At 32.8% G+C, this 18,470-nt stretch overlaps 3 protein-coding genes across 5 annotated transcripts; all 3 read left to right on the top strand.

Moving 5' to 3' along the window:
- The first annotated feature begins 1,917 nt into the window (after positions 1-1,917).
- Positions 1,918-3,655, top strand: LOC100306317 (uncharacterized). 3 transcript variants are annotated; one of them, XM_006584430.4, is made up of 4 exons: positions 1,918-2,061; positions 2,213-2,314; positions 2,671-2,820; positions 3,463-3,655. In XM_006584430.4, the coding sequence occupies exons 2-4, from the start codon at positions 2,219-2,221 to the stop codon at positions 3,535-3,537; spliced, it is 321 nt and encodes a 106-aa protein (XP_006584493.1). In that variant the 5' UTR covers positions 1,918-2,061; positions 2,213-2,218; the 3' UTR covers positions 3,538-3,655.
- A 1,506-nt stretch (positions 3,656-5,161) lies between these two features.
- On the top strand, positions 5,162-10,174 carry LOC100780720 (TBC1 domain family member 13). Its single transcript, XM_006586308.3, has 9 exons — positions 5,162-5,680; positions 5,791-5,883; positions 6,524-6,628; positions 7,056-7,205; positions 7,748-7,846; positions 7,952-8,080; positions 8,729-8,908; positions 9,392-9,508; positions 9,773-10,174. The coding sequence occupies exons 1-9, from the start codon at positions 5,393-5,395 to the stop codon at positions 9,932-9,934; spliced, it is 1,323 nt and encodes a 440-aa protein (XP_006586371.2). The 5' UTR covers positions 5,162-5,392; the 3' UTR covers positions 9,935-10,174.
- Positions 10,175-11,640: 1,466 nt separating this feature from the next.
- LOC100527736 (uncharacterized) lies at positions 11,641-17,707 on the top strand. Its single transcript, NM_001249700.1, has 8 exons — positions 11,641-11,758; positions 11,856-11,921; positions 12,018-12,070; positions 12,274-12,301; positions 15,976-16,050; positions 16,859-16,963; positions 17,047-17,136; positions 17,488-17,707. The coding sequence occupies exons 1-8, from the start codon at positions 11,756-11,758 to the stop codon at positions 17,575-17,577; spliced, it is 510 nt and encodes a 169-aa protein (NP_001236629.1). The 5' UTR covers positions 11,641-11,755; the 3' UTR covers positions 17,578-17,707.
- The last annotated feature ends 763 nt before the right edge of the window (positions 17,708-18,470 follow it).

Here is an 18,470-nt window from a genome sequence, read left to right as displayed (position 1 = left end):
TTTGTTAACATAGTTGATGTCATATTGTCTTCATTATATAACAATAATGATATTTTTTAATATTATATATTTATATTTTTAATTCTATTTTAATTTAAACATCATTATATACAATAATTTATTTGATGAAAAAATTTACTTTTTTTTCCCTCTTACGTTCCGATCTAACACATTTACTCTTTAAACCTTTGTGTACTTATTATTATCTTGGTAGTGATTTCATATAAGGGTTAGACAGACTTACCCCTGTAATGATTTTTTTCTTTATATAAAAAATCATTATTATTAAATGCCACCGAGGACCAAGGTTCCCCCAAATACTTTAAAGATAATACCTATCGCGTCTACTATTGTTTTATTTAAATTTAATGTCATTTTTTGACAATTATATTTTATAATTATTTTATTTTGATATATTAAGTTTTAAAATTTCTTCAAAATATATAATTTTGATCATTTATTCAAATTCCACAGTTGTGTTTGTTGTGTTTTATTGGCTTTATATGTTATGTCCAGCATGGTGTGTCCAAGCTCACTATCCCGAATTTGCACTTTTACATGGAAAAGTATTGTGTTCAAGATTCTAGCAAAAAAAGAAATAATATATATATATGATAATATTTTCTTAAAATTTATTATTTGATTACATAGATATTATATATGCAAAATTTGATATTAATCATAAATTATTTGCTACATCATTCATATAGATTAAAATCGATATAATATAAAAGTTTTAAAATATACTAGAATATGAATTATTTGATTATCTTTTTGTTGTTATTCAATTTTGACACTGACAATCTTAACAATATGTAAATATAATTTAACAATTAGATCAATAAAAATTATATTTTATATGAAGTTATAGAAATGATAGAACTGTTATTAAAGTTACATTAGGGTAGGAACGATTTTTTTGGTACCATCTAAAACAAGAAATGCTATGCACTTTCTCTTTCTCTCTCTCTTTTGATTGGTCTGTGAAAATTACTGCCCAAATATTGGTTTGAAAAAATAGTAATTAAAGTTCATTAATTATTAGTGCAAGGGAAGGGGTCTTAGGTTTGAATAATAAGTAATTGAAGTGTAGATAGTGCAATGGAATGATGTCACATTTTCACATGAATATGAATGAGGAATAATGAAGAGAAATGGGCATAACATGACATGTATGTGGGTGTATAACACAGGCTAACTTGCCAAAAACACTCAAGGAATTATAGGATATGGTGGACTGTAGGTACTGTAAAATTATGCAGAAAAATAGAACAAGAGGGTATTTTGGTGGCTGATCGAATAGTTTTCTGCTTTCTTTCTTTTCTCTTTCACATTTCAGGCACATATAGATGAATGACTCTTAGACTACAAGAAGTTACAATTAGATAAAGAGTCACAACAATAATTGATAATAATAGACAGCACATTACTCATACAACAAAAACTATGTAAAAATCACAGTGTATTTGTTTTATTTTTGAATTCTCATGACATCATCCGAATGTAAATAAAAGTTTGCTAGTTAAGAGATCTAATTTAGTTAGTTGAGTAGGATGTGTGAGTTATTCTAAACTCCCTAAATCAATCCCTATAAATAAATAAAAAGTTTACTTCTGATTAAATTTACATTTTACACTGTAAAATAGAACCTCAAAAGTTTGCTTATATTTTGATTTATTTATTTATTTTTACCATTTTCTTCTTTTGTATAAAAAAGCAAAGTTTTAAAGAAATTGAGAACGCTTTTAATTAATCACAGGTCAACTTCAAGTACCTTTGTTTAGTATAGGCTTGTTGCACTAGCAATAATAGAAAGAATGACAACATTGAAAGCTGTCATGCTCTGTCACAAAGAGAATCAATTCCCTCTGCAGTAAGAATAGCAATTGAACACCAATTTGAAAATGTGCCGCGCAGAGACTTTATTTGAAATTGTATGAAACAATACATCACTCACGTAACTTCTTTCATTAGCACCTTTTATTAGAAAACTGAAAGAAGCACTACAAGTTACAACCACAACCATATATATCAATCAAGAGTTTCAACTTTCCCCAACTGGTGTGGTTTTCTTCTCTTCCTTTGTCACCGATTCAAGAATAAAACAAATTGCATGTACCCCTCTTCAACTTTAGTGTGGTTTTGTTTGAATTAATGTTCTATTTTCCCACTCATCTAAAATGTTTTGTGCAATTTTCAATTGCATGTGCAGAAGAACATGGCTACCTCCAGAGGTCGACCACCTAAGAGAAAATCCCCAGATGATAATGAGGCTACTGATAATATCCAAATCAATTTTTCTATCATAGATCAGGTGTATGCATTACTTTTTCTACAATAATCCTTTATTTTCTAACTATTGCTTTGGAAAAACTCTTGATTCTAAGATTCAAAGTTCTAACAAGTAAAACTACCTTTCCCTATATCTTATTGAAGAATCAATAGAAAAATTACTTGCCTTTTTTTTGGATGGGCAAAATGTTATTGAAGTTGTTAATGTTAATTTTTTGCTAGCGGGAAAATTGAATTCACCACTTTTTTCTTCCTTTCTTCTCTTTTTATCACCAAAACAACCTTATAACTCCTAAAACCATTTTCGTGCCTAAAATTTGTATATTAATAATTTAATACAACATTTGAGTTCTCATCTTTTTTTCTTGTTTCCCTTAGGATGGGCGCCATATGTACTTCAAGGTGAATCACAACTTGGAGTTAATTAAGGTATTCAAAGATTTCTGTGAGCGAAAGAACTTGGAATACGAGACAATGCAGTTCCTATGCGATGGTATTCACATTAAGGGAAAACATACACCAAAAATGGTTAGTTTCTTTCGTAACATGTCATGTCACACAAAGTTTGGGTTTTTTTTTTTTTTACTGTGCTATACGTTGAACCAATTCATAAGATGTGCTCAGTTTTCATCTGTTCAGGGTCCATGTTTGGTGCTTGTTTCAATTTCTAGGAGATTAGGCTTAGCATAAGGCTCTTAAAAAAAGTATCTTGGCATAAGGTTTTTTCTTCTTAATTTTCATACTTTCTAGTATCACACGATTTGTTTTGCTTCTTTATTTAGTTGAGATTATGATTAATATAAATAAGACATGAAAATGTACAGGAAATCAGAAAGGCTTGCCCTGTTCAATATTCTTGCATGACTTTGTCTTTTTTGGGAATACCCCTTCAGTTTACTTCAATTCGTGGATTTTTTTATTTTTTTTTACCTTCTTTACGTCTCATAGGACACTTTAATTTGTGAAAATGAAAATTAATATTGAACTTTTTTTCTTACTCAAAATTAATATTGAGCTGTGCATCATCCGTATTTCCCTTTGTTAGTGTGCATCTACTGCTTGTGTAGAAGTAATATTCGATCAGATCTCATTTTTTACGTATAGTTCTTTATTTTTTTCAAACAACTAACTTATAGTTTAAATTTTTATATTTATGTAACTTGACTTCAGCTTAATATGGAAGATGATGCTGAGATCTTTGCCGCGACACATCAAGTTGGAGGTGGTGGTGACATGAGATGTTAGGACATGGTTGTTTTATTAGTGCTTGGAGTTTGTTTGTTTAACTGATATGGTACATTATCAGAAAAAAAATAATACGCAATTTAACTGTTTGTAAATGGAACTTACATGTTAAACTTGAGTAGTAGTAACTAATGAATGTACTGCTGATAAAAAAAAAAAACTAATGAATGTACTAAACACTAAAAAAAATGGATGTACTAAACAAAATTGAAGACTAATTAAGGAGAATATTTTTTAGGGTTTTTTTAATTTGTTACTGACTTTTTTTATTTGATATGATTTGAAAGATATATTATATATTTCTTTTAAATATTATTATTTAAAGTTAATTCATCCTAGTTTGACTCTTGAATATTGTAGTATTGTAATGAAATTAAAATACAAAATAATGTATTTTGATTTGAATAATTTATTTTTTTTATATATTTTTCAGTTTTATAAGTTTGATTTAATTTATTTAGTTTGAATAACCTTTATCATACTTTTTTTATTGACATACGTGGTGTCATTATTATATTATAGTAATTATATTTTATCTTAAAAAACAATAATGATCTTTTATCTTATATATATTTAATTTTAAATTCCATTTAAATTTAAAAACATTGCGTAATGTATGAAAAATTCACTTGTAAATTGAATGTTTAATTTGCCTTAAAACCTTTAGCATTTGAAGCATACTAAGGGCGTATCCATACAAACTTCCAATATCAAAGCCTAATAAAATAAAATAAAACAATCATTGCGAGTGAAACATGTGATATTGTAGGAACACCTTTACAAACTTCTAGTCCATGACAGTCACCTCATCCTTCACTGGTATAATAATACATGAATAATATTCTTTAAGGAGATAACGAATCTAAACCATATATAATTTACTGAAGTAATACAAAGCATCACTCAATTAATCCAACGTTCATTAAAACTCATATCCCCATCATAGCCTTCAAGAAACCCTAAATAAGTTTATGCTAAGCTTTTGCTAATATCAATCCTCAAAACAACTTAATACCACGTACTATTTCTTTCCTGAATTTTTTCAGGAATTTTTATTTTGATTCCTGAACTATTTGGATTTTTATTGGGTCTATAGTCTTGTAAAATTTTTGTAATTGAGTTTCTAAGTTAGGAAAATGGCAACAAAAACAACAATTTATAGCAATCTCATTAACTCTAAGAACTCAATTACAAATTATAAAAGATAAAAAAATCATTTTTTTTAGTTTAAGAACTTAATTAGATAAGGAACATCCTCATCTATTAAATCTTAAAATTTTAAGCAAACTTTATATTTATGATTAAATAAGATTATCTTGGATAAGATATTTTAATTAATTTTTCTTTATTAACGGAAAACTTATTTAGTTATTGGATAAATTATTTTTTTAATAATTTTTAATGTTGTCTAAAATAATATTTTTTAAAATGTTAATTTTTAGTTATTAATTTTTTATATTTTGTTTTACTTTTATCTCAATATTTTTTTCTGTTTTTTTAACAAATTATATTTTTATTATTTTTATGTGATTTTATACTTTTCAATTATTTTATTAGTTAATTTTATGCAACACTCATAATATAATCAACTAATTTTTTCTTCATTCTAAATGTTACATGCACTATTTACTCATTTTATAAATTCCGTACTAACATGACATATGATATAGTTAAATTTTTAGAAATTAAATTAAGAATCAAAGTAGATTGGTGAGAATAATTGGAGAGTTGCTAGTTCATCCATGTGATCAACCTCGCACGGCCATGTTGATGTTACCAATGCAATGTGCTTCGCTGTTCATCTCTCCCATCACGATTGACAAACCCTAACCCTAACCCTAATCACCCGACCAGCATGGTGAAGAATAAGGTCCCCGATTGGCTCAACAGCTCTATATGGTCCTCATCATCGCCGTCGTCCCCTCCCTCCTCCGCCGTCGCCAGCCCCTTCGAACAGCCACCGCGTCCTCCGTCTCCCGCCGTCGTGACCCCCTTTGAACCACCGCCTCCGCGTCCTCCGTCGCCTCCCTCCGTCCACGATCCTCCGCCGACGCAGAGAATCGATGATTCGCCGCGGGAAGATCACGGCGACGGCTTTCGTTCCGCGCACGATGTGTCTCGCCAGGCGCAATTGCTGGCCGAGGTTACTTCCTTATGCCTTCGCTTGCTTTTGTAAAACGACATTGAAAGTTTAGTTGATTAGTGCGTTTAGTAAGAGTGTTGATTTTGTGATGGTTTTTTGGTTTGGTTCAGTTGTCGAAGAAGGTGGTGGATATGAGCGAGTTGCGGAGCCTCGCGTGTCAAGGTATTCCTGATGCTGCTGGGATACGTTCTACTGTGTGGAAGGTTAGGTTTCCTTTTCATTCTGTTTTTTTCCCTACATTTAGTCTTTTTTTTTAGAGTTTAATTTCCTTGCACTATTACTGTAGAGATTTTTACATTATCAACCGATGAAAAATCATTTCAAATAAGACTTTTAAAATAGAAAGTCTATAAACTTACCATTTGTGACAATTTGAAATTGGATCATAGATTCACACTCTGTGTATTTTAGTTAATAGTTATTACAGTGTCAGTGCATTCTATTTAATTTTTTTAATGTCTTCTTTTATTTGTGTGTGATGAAATAGATACTATCGTTAAATCCAGCTTAAGTGGTTGTTTGGTGTGGATAGGAATGTAATGACGCTTGAGTTGATATTTAAATAAATAAAGAAAAGGAATAGAAAATTAATTTCTGATATTTTTAGGTGAATTAGGTTTATTTAGGAAAAATGGAAGGGATGTGTGTTTGAAATCATTTAACTGAATATGCGAGTGGCTTATTCCCATTCCAATCCAACCAAACTGGTCATGTGTTCATAAGTCTAAGTAAGGATATGGTTTGGTTGCTATTGGTTAGTCAAGAGTGTTTTCCATTATTGATGGAAAGATGGAAGTGAAATCATGGAATGCTGTTGCAATTTATGCTTATTGATACTTGCAGCTTTTGCTTGGATATCTTCCACCAGATCGAGGGCTTTGGTCAGCTGAATTAGCAAAGAAGCGGTTTCAGTACAAACAATTCAAAGAGGAGATTTTCATGAATCCTGTAAGTTAGTTGCTTTGGGAGGTCTGGTGCCTTAGTGTTATCATCTCATTGTTTTTGTTGAACTTTAAACTGACTTTTTTTTTTGGGGGGGGGGGGGGGGGGTGGCGGGGATTGAAGGCATAAGATCATATGATAAATAACTGAAAACTGCCAGTGGTTGAACTAAAGCTGTAGATAACATTTCTTTGCACATTATCACATTGATTCTTATGACAGACTATGGTTTGTAGAAGAGAGATAATTCTAAGGAATCTGTTGTCACATTAATTGTTTGAATTTAATTGTAATTTACTTTGTTCTTTCTGTCACAATGATAGGGTGCATGTGTGTCCAAGTGGAATTTTTTCGGAATTATTGATTGTTAATGCATGTTCTATTCTCTTTGCTTTATCTATTTGGCTCTCTGAATGTTTCTGTGGCTAGCTAGTCAGAAATCACAAGGAAGATGTACAACTCGGCAAATTGTGATACTGATGATGCCAGCTGTGCGAGGGCGTTGCTCTCTAGATCAGAAATCACTCATGGGGAGCATCCTTTGAGTCTGGGGAAGACCAGCGTATGGAATCAGTTCTTCCAGGTAGAATGCAAAGTGCACTAGTACTTATTATTTAAAGGGAAAACCATCAGATACCTTCCAGCTTAAAACTGTTGGTGGTATTCTATAATCTAGAGGTAGGTGAAAGTCTCAAAACGCTCAAGGAATTATTGAACATGGTGGACTGTACTGTAGGTACTGTAAAATTATGCAGAAAAATAAAACAAGGAGAATATTTTTGGGGCTGAATTCTCTTTCACATTTCAGTAGCACATACACATATATTTATAAATAGATAACTCTTAAACTACAAGAATTTACAATGAGAAAAGAGTCACAACTCAATGGTAAAGAGTCCCAACAATTATTGACTTTTATTGATAATAATGGACAGCACAATATTACCAATGCATTTTGATAATGTTGCATACATTCCATTAATGGTCTTGCTGCTGTCAATATTTTAATCTTTAAGGAACTCGTGTCCATTATTGTATCACAATTATATAAATCTCATGCTAATGCACTATAATACTCTGTGCAATGGCTGTTGTGAAGCAAATTTCCGTCTTTGCATTTTGTAGGATACAGAGATCATAGATCAAATTGACCGAGATGTAAAGCGCACTCATCCTGATATGCACTTTTTCTCTGGTGATTCCCAATTTGCAAAATCTAATCAGGTTTTTCCTTTATTTGTCTTGAAATTTATACAAACTCCAAGTTCAAGTCTTTTTCTTGAGTGAACCCTTGATTAATTATTACTATTTTTCGGGGGGGATTTTCAGGAGGCTTTGAAGAATATATTAATTATTTTTGCAAAGTTAAACCCGGGTGTAAGATATGTGCAAGGAATGAATGAGATATTGGCTCCTCTATTCTACGTGTTCAAAAATGACCCAGATGAGGAAAATGCAGTGAGTATTTGATAAACTATTTTAAGTTTTTGTTTTATGATCTATCAAGGGTTTGCATTATCAAACACCTGATTCTCTGTTATTGTCCTTGATTGAATTCATTCTCTGTTAACACTACTTGCCATAGTATGTTCATTTTAATTGTATTTGTGTTTTCTAAAGACTAATTGGTTCAAATTTCATTTTTTCTTTTTGATTTTGCAAATTTCATTTGAAAAAGTGTTTTTCCTCTTATTCTTTTCTGATCAGATGCACTGTATGCATACATTCTAAAAAGTTCATGTTTCCTCGTTCATTTGCCTGATACTTTCCAGTGTATGCTTTAATAGAAGAATGGTCTGCAAGAATGGGGAAAGGGAAGACAAATAAAAAATTCAGGTGTGACAAGTGAAAAAGTAATCATTGCTAACTTAGGGGAATTGGGACAATAAATTTTACCAAATGTAATACAGCATTGCCCTGTATACATAAAATAGAAAATATGTGAAATAATTAATATGACCTTGGGAATGTTGATTTTGTTGTAAACAATTTGCATAGGTGGCAATATGGTGGAGTAATGTAGATTCATAATACTGTCATGTTCCTTTGTATTTCTATTGTATTATTGGTTAACTCTGCTCAACAGTTCCCTATTATAATTTGCAGGCCTTTGCTGAAGCAGATGCATTCTTTTGTTTTGTTGAGCTATTGAGTGGGTTTCGAGATAACTTTGTTCAGCAACTCGACAATAGTGTTGTGGGAATCCGTGCAACTATTACGAGATTGTCCCAGCTTTTGAGAGAACATGATGAAGAGCTGTGGCGACATCTTGAGGTCACTTCTAAGGCAAGACAGTTTCTAGTATATATTCTTGATATTATTCTATCTTCTCACAGTTCCCTTTCAGTTTAAATTTGGAAATATTACGAGAGGATAGGCATTTCTGTTTAAGTATTTTAATTCTTGATATTATAGTTATTAGTTATTTATTTGTACATTGCATGATTGCAATATCTACTGTTATGCTAACATTGTGTGCTGCTCTGTTATAAATTTGTTTAATAAGCTAAATAATAAATAAACAAGAGAGTGTGGCTCCTTCCTGCTTCATTATGACCTTCTCTATGTTAGAATTGTTATTTTGGCCACTTTTTTTCTGTCTGTCAGTACTGTTTTATGTTTGTCAACTAGTTAAGTGACCGTCTTTTGACTAATCATCATAATACTTTTTTGCGTGCACACCTGCTGGATGATTCAACCAATGTATTTTTGCTTTTGGTTATTGAACAGTTTATCAGATGGGTCATGTTTTCTGGTTCTGAATGTCAGGTCAATCCTCAATTCTATGCATTTAGGTGGATTACTCTCCTGCTGACTCAGGAATTCAATTTTGCTGACAGCCTTCACATTTGGGACACTCTTTTAAGCGATCCAGATGGTCCTCAGGTACAATTCATATTTAACCTTGTACTATAATCGACAGGCATTTAAACTTATGGCCCACTGCCTCTTGTATAAAAAACTATATAGCTACTTGATACTTTTACTTGACAAAAGAAAGAGGAGAAAATTTGGCTTTACATGAGTAGTTCAAGGGAGCAAACCATTAACTAGAAGATGAAGACAAATTTAAGTTTTTATCAACTGTATATTTTGCTATTAGACTGCTTTTACAAGTTGTTTTTTTCATAATGGTGATCCACTCTGCAGGAGACTCTTCTTCGGGTATGCTGTGCAATGCTGGTTCTCGTTCGTAAGCGCCTCCTTGCGGGTGATTTCACTTCTAATCTCAAGTTGCTGCAAAATTATCCCACCACAAACATTAGTCATTTGCTCTATGTTGCCAACAAGTTTCGTGTACAGTCAGTCTAATGTTGCATTTTGCTCTTCTATCTCTAGTTTCTCTTTCAAATTCAATGCCTGTAAATGACTTTTAAGTGTGAGACTCACAGCAATGCCGGTTTATTTATTTGTTTTTACTTATAATTTGTACGTATTTTTTCTTGGGTGGTGGGGTCAATGTGAGTTTGGGCCTTGGTGAAATACGCTTGTAATAGCAGGAACTTATTTTAATTTTTTTAATTTTTACTCTAGGTTATTTTAACTTTTTCACTTCGTGAGCTTGGTGAAATGCGCATACTGTCCACTCTTAAATGAACAATTAATTGCTAGGACATTAGGTAAGGCAAGTTATCCATGTATTATACAGATATTTTTAAATTTAAACAAAATGTAATTTATACATAAAATAAATTGAAGTGATAAGACTTTTTAAATTGAGGAGAAAACTATAGAAATAAGTTATCAAAATCTTAACACATCAATAAGATATTTAAATTTTTAAAATTGAGGAGAAAATTATAGAAATAATTTATAATTTTATTTAGAAAGGAAGGATATACTTTGGAATGTATCAATATTTAAAGTTTAAATTAAGCAAACTGAAATCAAATTTAAGAAATAATTTTTTAAAATAAAAAATTAAATGAATAATTTTTTCTGGAAGTTAATGATTAAAGTGATTAGTGTTTATGGTTTTTTTCTTAAACATAATACTAGAATATTTATAATACTCACATATTTTGTTCAATTAATTGTATTAGATTCCCTTGATTTTAAAAATTAAAACAAGGTTTTATTTTGAAATTAATCTATGAACTTAAAAATGTGAAGGTATTTAATTGGGAAAGGATAATGCTGTAAAATGGTTCTACATTTTAATTAATAAATGTTCTATCTAATATGTATTTTTTAATTTGTGTTCGATGTATTTTATTTTAAATGAATAATTATTTATTTTTCTATCTTAAGGAATTTTTTTTTAAAATATGTCAAAAATCCCACGTTAACTAATGATATAGTCAAAATAAAGCATATATGTGAGATAATTTTTATTTTAAAAATCAATTTTGAAAGGTTGACAAATGTCTCAAATTCAAATTCTAAAATGACATCAAAACCTATATTAGTAATTGTTGTTAAACTTATCAAATCACTTGTTATCGGACCATTATTGAAGCTAGCCGTTCAAATATATTTAGTCGTATAATAATGCGATCAAAATAAAATATATAAATAATTATCATTGAGCCACTTGCAAAATCATTATAAGACCACCTTGTTTAATTCTATTTAGGCACGAGATGTTTAATCATAATATAAAGTTGTGTATTAAGATTTTACATCGACTAGTAATATAATAAAAAAATAATATATAAGTAGAGATAATCTTTACCTTATAAGAGTTATTTGAAAACAAGTAAATAATTCAATGATTGACATCAAGTAATAAAAATATTTATTTAAAAATTAATTCATTTTAATTGTAATTCAACACTTTTTTTATAACAAATGATTTTTTTTATTAAATTTAAAAAGAGTAAGCTTATAAGAATAAAAAAAAAAAACTAAAGAGAAAGATCAAAGATGAAAATAGAAAAGGCTATGGAAGTAGGTGTATTGTTGTTTTTTGTGTTGGGGTCAGTCATAATCCGTCAAAGGCACACCGCACCGAAGCGAATCTAGCGTAGTTGGTGAAATTCCTGATCCCCACTGGACGGAGTTTTTGTTGCTTTTTTCTCTCATTCATTTCCTTAATCCTCTCTTACACTCTACGACTACTCTTCCATTCTATCGTCACTCATTCCCAAACGAAACGAAACGCAGCGTTTCTTCAGATTCAGACCCAAACTCATGGTACGCTACGCTCTTATCAATCCCCTCAATCATCGTATCTTCTTTACACTAAACTCTGTTTGTACAATTATATAAACACACCGTTTTTGCGTTTCAGGCAAATACGTTGCGGTTATACTTGACCTGCATTCGGAACACGCTCGAGGCCGCAATGTGCCTCCAGGTATCACTTCTTCGTTAACGCCACTCTCAATATTTGTTTATTTTCGCATCGATAAATAATCACGTGTTGTGTTGTTCTTCTTCGCTATGGTTCCAGAACTTTCCGTGTCAAGAAGTCGAAAGGCATAACAAGCCCGAGGTTGAACTCAAGTATGCTGTCTCTCTCTGCTTCATTGCACATTTGCTCCATTTTATTGTTTCCTTTTTATATTTTTATCTAAATCTAATTGATAATGGAAAACCATTTAAAATAAATTACCCATTTCACTTCCACATTTTCCATTTTTAATACGACGATTCTTATTAAAAAATCGAAGTGATCGAGTTTGTGAATTTTGTTGGTTTATGTGCAGGACCAGCCCCGAACTCCTGCTCAATCCCGTAAGATCCATCTCGTTTCATACTACTATGTAGTGATTTCTGCTTGGAATTTTTTTTTCTTTCCTACTTGCTTTACTAGTGCTAATTGGTGTGTGATTTAAGATGATCTTTGCTTTTCTTTTTCCTTGATAGTTATTAAGCCTGATGAAAAGAGAAATTAGGGTTCAAGTATTCTGTGTCGCAACTAGTTGATAGCAGATTTGTCCTTAGGCCAAAGAAAGTAGATAAGGCAAATGATGATTTATTGTTGGGTGTTTTATGTTAAGAATGAGATTGGTGTTCTATTTCTGTTTCTTCAAACCCCTTCCTTCTTCAGTGTTCTAACTGACCAGTATTTAGGATTGTGGGGTCTAGCTTTTTCGAAATTTGGGATACTTCACTACCAAGCTTCTGCTTGATAGCCTTGTTTGCACTCATATTGTTTATTGACTTTGTTCATTTCTTCAGATGTTTTTCTTGGAATTATAAGGTCCTTGTTAGGGCCATGGCTCAAAGCTTTTGCGAAGTGCTACACAATCAAGTTGTTACTTGTTGCCAATAGAGTTTGACAAATTAGAAGATCTTGTAAATGCCCTTTCTTTATATGTTTTCACATGCACCAATAAGTGGGAGAGGCTTAACCGTCTGTTTCTGCAGAGGTAATAGCTTGGGAAATTTGGTGCAGATAGCTTGCTTTTAGTTGGAAGGAATGGATTTGTGCTTCAGCAGTTTAGTTGATGGTGTTGTGATGAGCTGTTTCACAGATTCCAATTAGAAGGAAAGCTGGAGCTTGTAGGCACTGTGCTATATATTCTATAAAGTCCAGCATTTCTGGATTGAGTGGAGTGCTGGACTTCAAGACATATCTTATTCCACCATTTTCCTTGTGATGGAGGCTTTATGCAATTTATAATGCTAGCTTATGGAGATATTATAATTGGTTTCCAAAGCAATTTTCATCTGAAAGGGGGAAAATAACATGAAATGCAAAGGAGAAAAAATAACTGCAACATAAATGAATTCTCACACTCAAGAGGCCAGACAGAGAGAGAGAGATCAACATAGAAGGTTGTTTAGTGGGGAGGATGTGGGATGAAATAATATATCATTAGAATGACCGGATGCAATTGTTGTTTTTTTGGATAATAGTAGATATTTTTTATCAGCGAAAATATGAATTATATATTATATATACTGTAGATACAACAATTTAGCACCAGTGGTGCTGGTATACACAGCCCATAGGCATCCCCCCTCACAAAATCCAGAGAATCTTAACAAATACATTTGATATGTATAGTAGAAAGATTCTGTGGATTTATCCCTGAGTGATAGCCCCCACCTCAAAAAAATTTCCCACAACAGAAAATCCCCCTAGTGCTTTTCTACCCCACTCCTCCCCTTACAAAATTCATCCTCGCATTACTACTCCATCCTTTGAACAGGACATTAAAACCCCTTTCCAGTGTCTTCAGCCATGACCAAATGAAGAAAATTGCATCATCAAGAATTGTTTCCCCTCAAAATTCCTTGTTGTTAAAGATGTAATTGTTCCTATGACGCCAAATACACCATGTTACAGAAGCCCACAACACCATCCATCTCTGCCCATCAATTCTGCCGCATTCACAGTACCAATGTTGCAGAAAATGTTCCCTTGGCACCACCTGAACCACTGAGGCAACCCCAATCCATGAGTAACACTCCAGCCATATATCTCTTACCTTTTCACAGCTAAAAAATAGATGCCCTGCTGATTCCTCAACCCTCAAACATAGCGGTCATTTATAGTTTAGATCCCCCACAGGTATTTGTCTCAGACATAGATTTCTTCCGGTTGGCAGCCTATCCCTCACCAGCCTCCATATGAAATGACCTACCTTATTTGGGAATTTAACTTTCCACACCCTTTTGAGCATCTCCTCTTCAGAAGATCCAACTACCGCCTCATACAGCCATGCATAAGCCCTGCTAACAGTGTATAGATTTTCACTCACAGCCACCCACATCCGCCTATCCTGTTCACTTGGCCGAATACTATAATTATTCAGTTCAACCTGAAGAAATTTCTTCTCCAAACAAAAGCCCATTCCCAAGAAGATCCCCCCATAAAGCCCATCTGCGCTACTTTGCAGTTTTGTTGTTCAGACAAGACAAAAAGGCGCAATAAATTTTCTGCTAGCGGCTCCAGCCCCCCACCCATTCATCAGTCCAGAAATTCACCCTACTCCCACATCCAATTTTAAACCAGAATTCCATTCCTAAGAGAATCATCCTCCTGAAGCATGTTCCATCTCCACTTCCCTGGCAGTGCCATATTAAACAATTCCAAATCCCTAACTCCCAAGCCTCCTTGGGATTTTGGTAAACACCTTCCAATCTGAGACAAACACCCTGCCCAGCTTGCTTTTTGCTTCAAAATTTGGCCTGTACCACGTAAATTGCCTTCGCACACAAGGGATATCTTCCACTTCTAAAGCTTCAATCCACTTATTAAATTTCCGCATCACCCCTCCACCACACTCCCTCTGACTAAAACCCCTCCTCTCCGACGGTCTGCATAGACAGTAAAAGTCACCAATGAAAATCCAAAAGGCTGAATCAAGGGTCTCCTATAGCTATCTGATGTTTGCCCACTGCCTCCTCTTCATACCCAAATCACAAGGCGAGTATATATTCAGAACTGATACTTTTATTCCGCCAGCCTTCCTCTGCCCCTGCACCAGATTGAATCCATTTCCCACCACACTGTAGCTCAAAGAACTGATCACTCCAAATACACAACACCCCCCCCTGAGGCATTAACAGCTGGGCATTCTACCCACCTTACATTGCTGTCACCCCATAATGCTTGGCATAAACCCCTATCAATGTCACTCTTCTTAGTCTCCTGCAAGCAAAGCAGAGTGTTGTTGCCCGATCATGTGCAGAAGCAGAATATAGAGCTATGACTCTTGTTACTTGTGAATTGGTGTGGTTAAACAACTTCTTAAAAAATTAAAATTTTGTGATGTTCAGTAGATGAAGTTGTATTGTGATAATCAGACAGCTCTTCACATCGCTTCTAATCCTGTATTTCATGAGAGAACTAAACATATAGAGATTGATTGCCATTTTGTTTGGGAAAAACTGCAGTCCAAAGAAATCAGTATTGAATTTATTAACTCCAACAACCAGCTTGCAGATATCCTGATGAAGTCCTTGAGAGGTCCTCGGATCCACTTTATATGTTCCAAGCTTGGAGCACACAATTTATATGCTCCAGTTTGAGGGGGAGTGTTAAAGTTGTTTGATAATGTTTTATATTTCTAGCTTGTTGTAGAAGCTGTCCTGTAATCTGTCACCATAGGCTAGGCTGTAGCCTTCATCATGAACTATTTTTTGTACTATCTGTCAATTCTCATATATATATATATATATATATATATATATAATATACACACACAAACATCTCTCAGCAAACTAAGGCTGAGGATCCTTTTTGTGTGCATATTTTCATACTCAAACATTTCAAGTGTTGTTATGCATTAATGTCTTCTTTTAGTTTACCTTTCTAAATGATGTATACTTCATTAGGATCAAGCAGACTCTTGTAGGTGGTAGTTGTGTCTTAATAATTTCTTCTTTTACTCTTCCTTCCTAAGTGCCTTTTGCATCCATGCTTTATGGAAAAATGTGTGCAATTGTTGTTACAGGTTTTGATATGCCGAAATGAGGCTGAAAAATGCTTAATAGAAACATCTATCAATTCATTGCGGATAAGTCTCAAGGTAAATCTTTTTCTTTTTTGTGAGACTAATGTTTTGTTAAAATGATCTAAAATCGAGTCTCTGTCCACAATGGTGTAACAATTTGTTCCCCTAACTGGAAGGCTATTAACTTAATGATTTTTCTTTATGCTTCTTCCTCTTTTAAAAGTTTCCTTTTTTATAGTTCGCTGCTGTTAATGTACATCTCAACAATGTATAGAGCTTCAGAATGATGTGCTGTCCAGTCTGTACCTCTCTTGAATATTGAAACATGTTCTACTTAGTGTGTTGGAAATTTGGAATTACCAAATAGAGAATAGGTAGGTAGAGAAGGTGAGTAGAATTTGACAATAATAAGAGAAAAAATAGTTTCACTGTGCTTGGATGGACCACCAATAAGGTGGCTGAATCTGAAGTTAAAACTAAATTCAGCTGGGATGGCTGGAATTGATACTCAGGCACTAGGAGCATTTAAACTTTGTGCAACTGGTACCTGTCCAAAAAATATTAAATTTCAATTTAATACCTTTAGTGTCAGGGTCAGGACTGATAATCTTAGAAATTTCAATTTGAGGTCCATATATGATGACTAATGCAAAGTTGCTAACGAGTGTTATAGGATTTTGTCAGAACAAGTTGACTATATTCTATTATAAAGGTAGACTTCTTTATATCACCTTACAATTTAATTTTATCAGCAATTTATCAAACTAATCTTTGAATGAGAGTTTGTTTTCAAGCATTAAATTCACATATGAAATATACCAATATTCATTATAATTTGTGCCTAATTCATTGTTTTAATTTTATTCTGTTTCATCCTGTGCAGGTGAAGCAGGCTGATGAACTTGAAAACATATTGACCAAAAAATTTCTAAGATTTCTCTCAATGAGAGCCGAGGCTTTCCAAGTACTGAGGAGAAAGCCTGTTCAGGTTTAGCATTGATTTATATACTTCCATTTTTTTTGGTAACGTGTTAGTGATCATTGGTGTCATCCTGTTGCTTCTGTTGGCAGGGATATGACATTAGCTTCCTTATAACAAATTACCACTGTGAGGAGATGCAGAAGCACAAACTCATTGACTTTATTGTGCAATTTATGGAGGCAAGAATTTTGTTGACCCTATAACTTGGATTTGCATTTTATTTTGTGGCTTGTAGTAATTATCTAAATTAGAGATACTGTATCTATGGAGTGACTATGGAAAGCATCAGATAAGGTCCTATGGAACATGATTCTCCCATGGTATAAATAAAATATAAAAAATCAAACCACATTTTGATATTCTTTATTTTAGATGTTAGGTACTAGACCTTATACGACAACTTTCAAATGGGGTAAGGTTTGTAATGGTTTTGCTTACAGATTTTTCCTGCCAATTGCTTGTACTTGTGGTTGATATTTAGTGTAATCGACTTAAAAGATTTGCTGATAATAATGGCCGTCAAATTACAGGACATTGATAAAGAGATAAGCGAGCTCAAAATGTCGGTGAACACAAGGGGGAGGCTTGTAGCTACAGAGTTTCTGAAGCAGTTTATCTGATGGTTTAGAATAGTTAGAACTGCCAAATCCGTGTAAATTCTACTATTGCAGGTCTAGTTTCACTTATGAAGTGCTTGGTCCTTTGAGCCAATGGTTTGTGTTTTAATTATATTTAAAGAAGTGCAGAATAAATTTTGTAGAGTTTAGTACAGTATATAAAGAAAAATGACAAACCTGTATGTCACGCGGAGAAGATGAAGCTACAGAAGTTAGCAGTTAGCACATTTCCTTTCCCATGTCCCACGGTTTTTCGGTTTAGTAAAAACTTGTCAAAATAAACCGAGTCATTAATTTTTCTTTTTCCGATATAAAATTTATATATCGTTTTCACATCTGAAAGATTCCACCTGTATCAAATTTGACAATATCTTTAAATTTAAACATCTTGAAGACTAAATAATATTTAAATCTAAACATCTTAAATATTGGATAATATATTTAAATCTAAACAATATCTAAGATATTTGAAATTTGAATTTTTATAATGGCTCCAAGAGGAAAGAAGGGAAGTCTGTTGGTGAAATGAGAAGAATAAAAGGAAAGTTACCTAACCGAGTTTTCTGGGTCTTGGAATTCAAAACCATTTAAATGGGTTTTGTGAGACCTCCTCTCTTCCTCTCAATCCATGTGAATGGTCATTTGCCAAGGGAGACTAGCTTAATAGCTTTCATATTTTTACAGTGCAATAGTGAATGCGAAATGTGTTGAGAGAATGCAAAAATGTGGAAATTTCACATAAGCTTAATTATGAACTAGAGTAACTAGTATATGTATATGTGGAACAATCTAATTTTTTAATAAAATTATTGTTAGAGTGTAATGTTTATACAATCATGATGTAAAACAGTTATTTAATCATAAATTATTGTATAAATTATTTTAATATAATTATT

The sequence above is a fragment of the Glycine max genome, chromosome 8 (assembly GCF_000004515.6).
Source record: "Glycine max cultivar Williams 82 chromosome 8, Glycine_max_v4.0, whole genome shotgun sequence".
In the NCBI taxonomy this organism is placed as follows: domain Eukaryota; kingdom Viridiplantae; phylum Streptophyta; class Magnoliopsida; order Fabales; family Fabaceae; genus Glycine; species Glycine max.
The sequence above is the reverse complement of the archived record's forward strand: the minus strand, read 5'-3'. Positions and strand labels throughout refer to the sequence as shown.

Coding starts and splice junctions, on each gene's coding strand:
- LOC100527736 (NM_001249700.1), top strand. Junction 11,922..12,017: donor AGGCCGCAATGTGCCTCCAG/GTATCACTTCTT, acceptor CTATGGTTCCAG/AACTTTCCGTGTCAAGAAGT. Junction 12,071..12,273: donor AAGCCCGAGGTTGAACTCAA/GTATGCTGTCTC, acceptor GTTTATGTGCAG/GACCAGCCCCGAACTCCTGC.
- LOC100306317 (XM_006584430.4), top strand. CDS start 2,219: ATGGCTACCTCCAGAGGTCGACCACCTAAGAGAAAATCCCCAGATGAT. Junction 2,315..2,670: donor ATTTTTCTATCATAGATCAG/GTGTATGCATTA, acceptor TGTTTCCCTTAG/GATGGGCGCCATATGTACTT. Junction 2,821..3,462: donor GAAAACATACACCAAAAATG/GTTAGTTTCTTT, acceptor ACTTGACTTCAG/CTTAATATGGAAGATGATGC.
- LOC100780720 (XM_006586308.3), top strand. CDS start 5,393: ATGGTGAAGAATAAGGTCCCCGATTGGCTCAACAGCTCTATATGGTCC. Junction 5,681..5,790: donor AGGCGCAATTGCTGGCCGAG/GTTACTTCCTTA, acceptor GGTTTGGTTCAG/TTGTCGAAGAAGGTGGTGGA. Junction 8,081..8,728: donor ACCCAGATGAGGAAAATGCA/GTGAGTATTTGA, acceptor TATAATTTGCAG/GCCTTTGCTGAAGCAGATGC.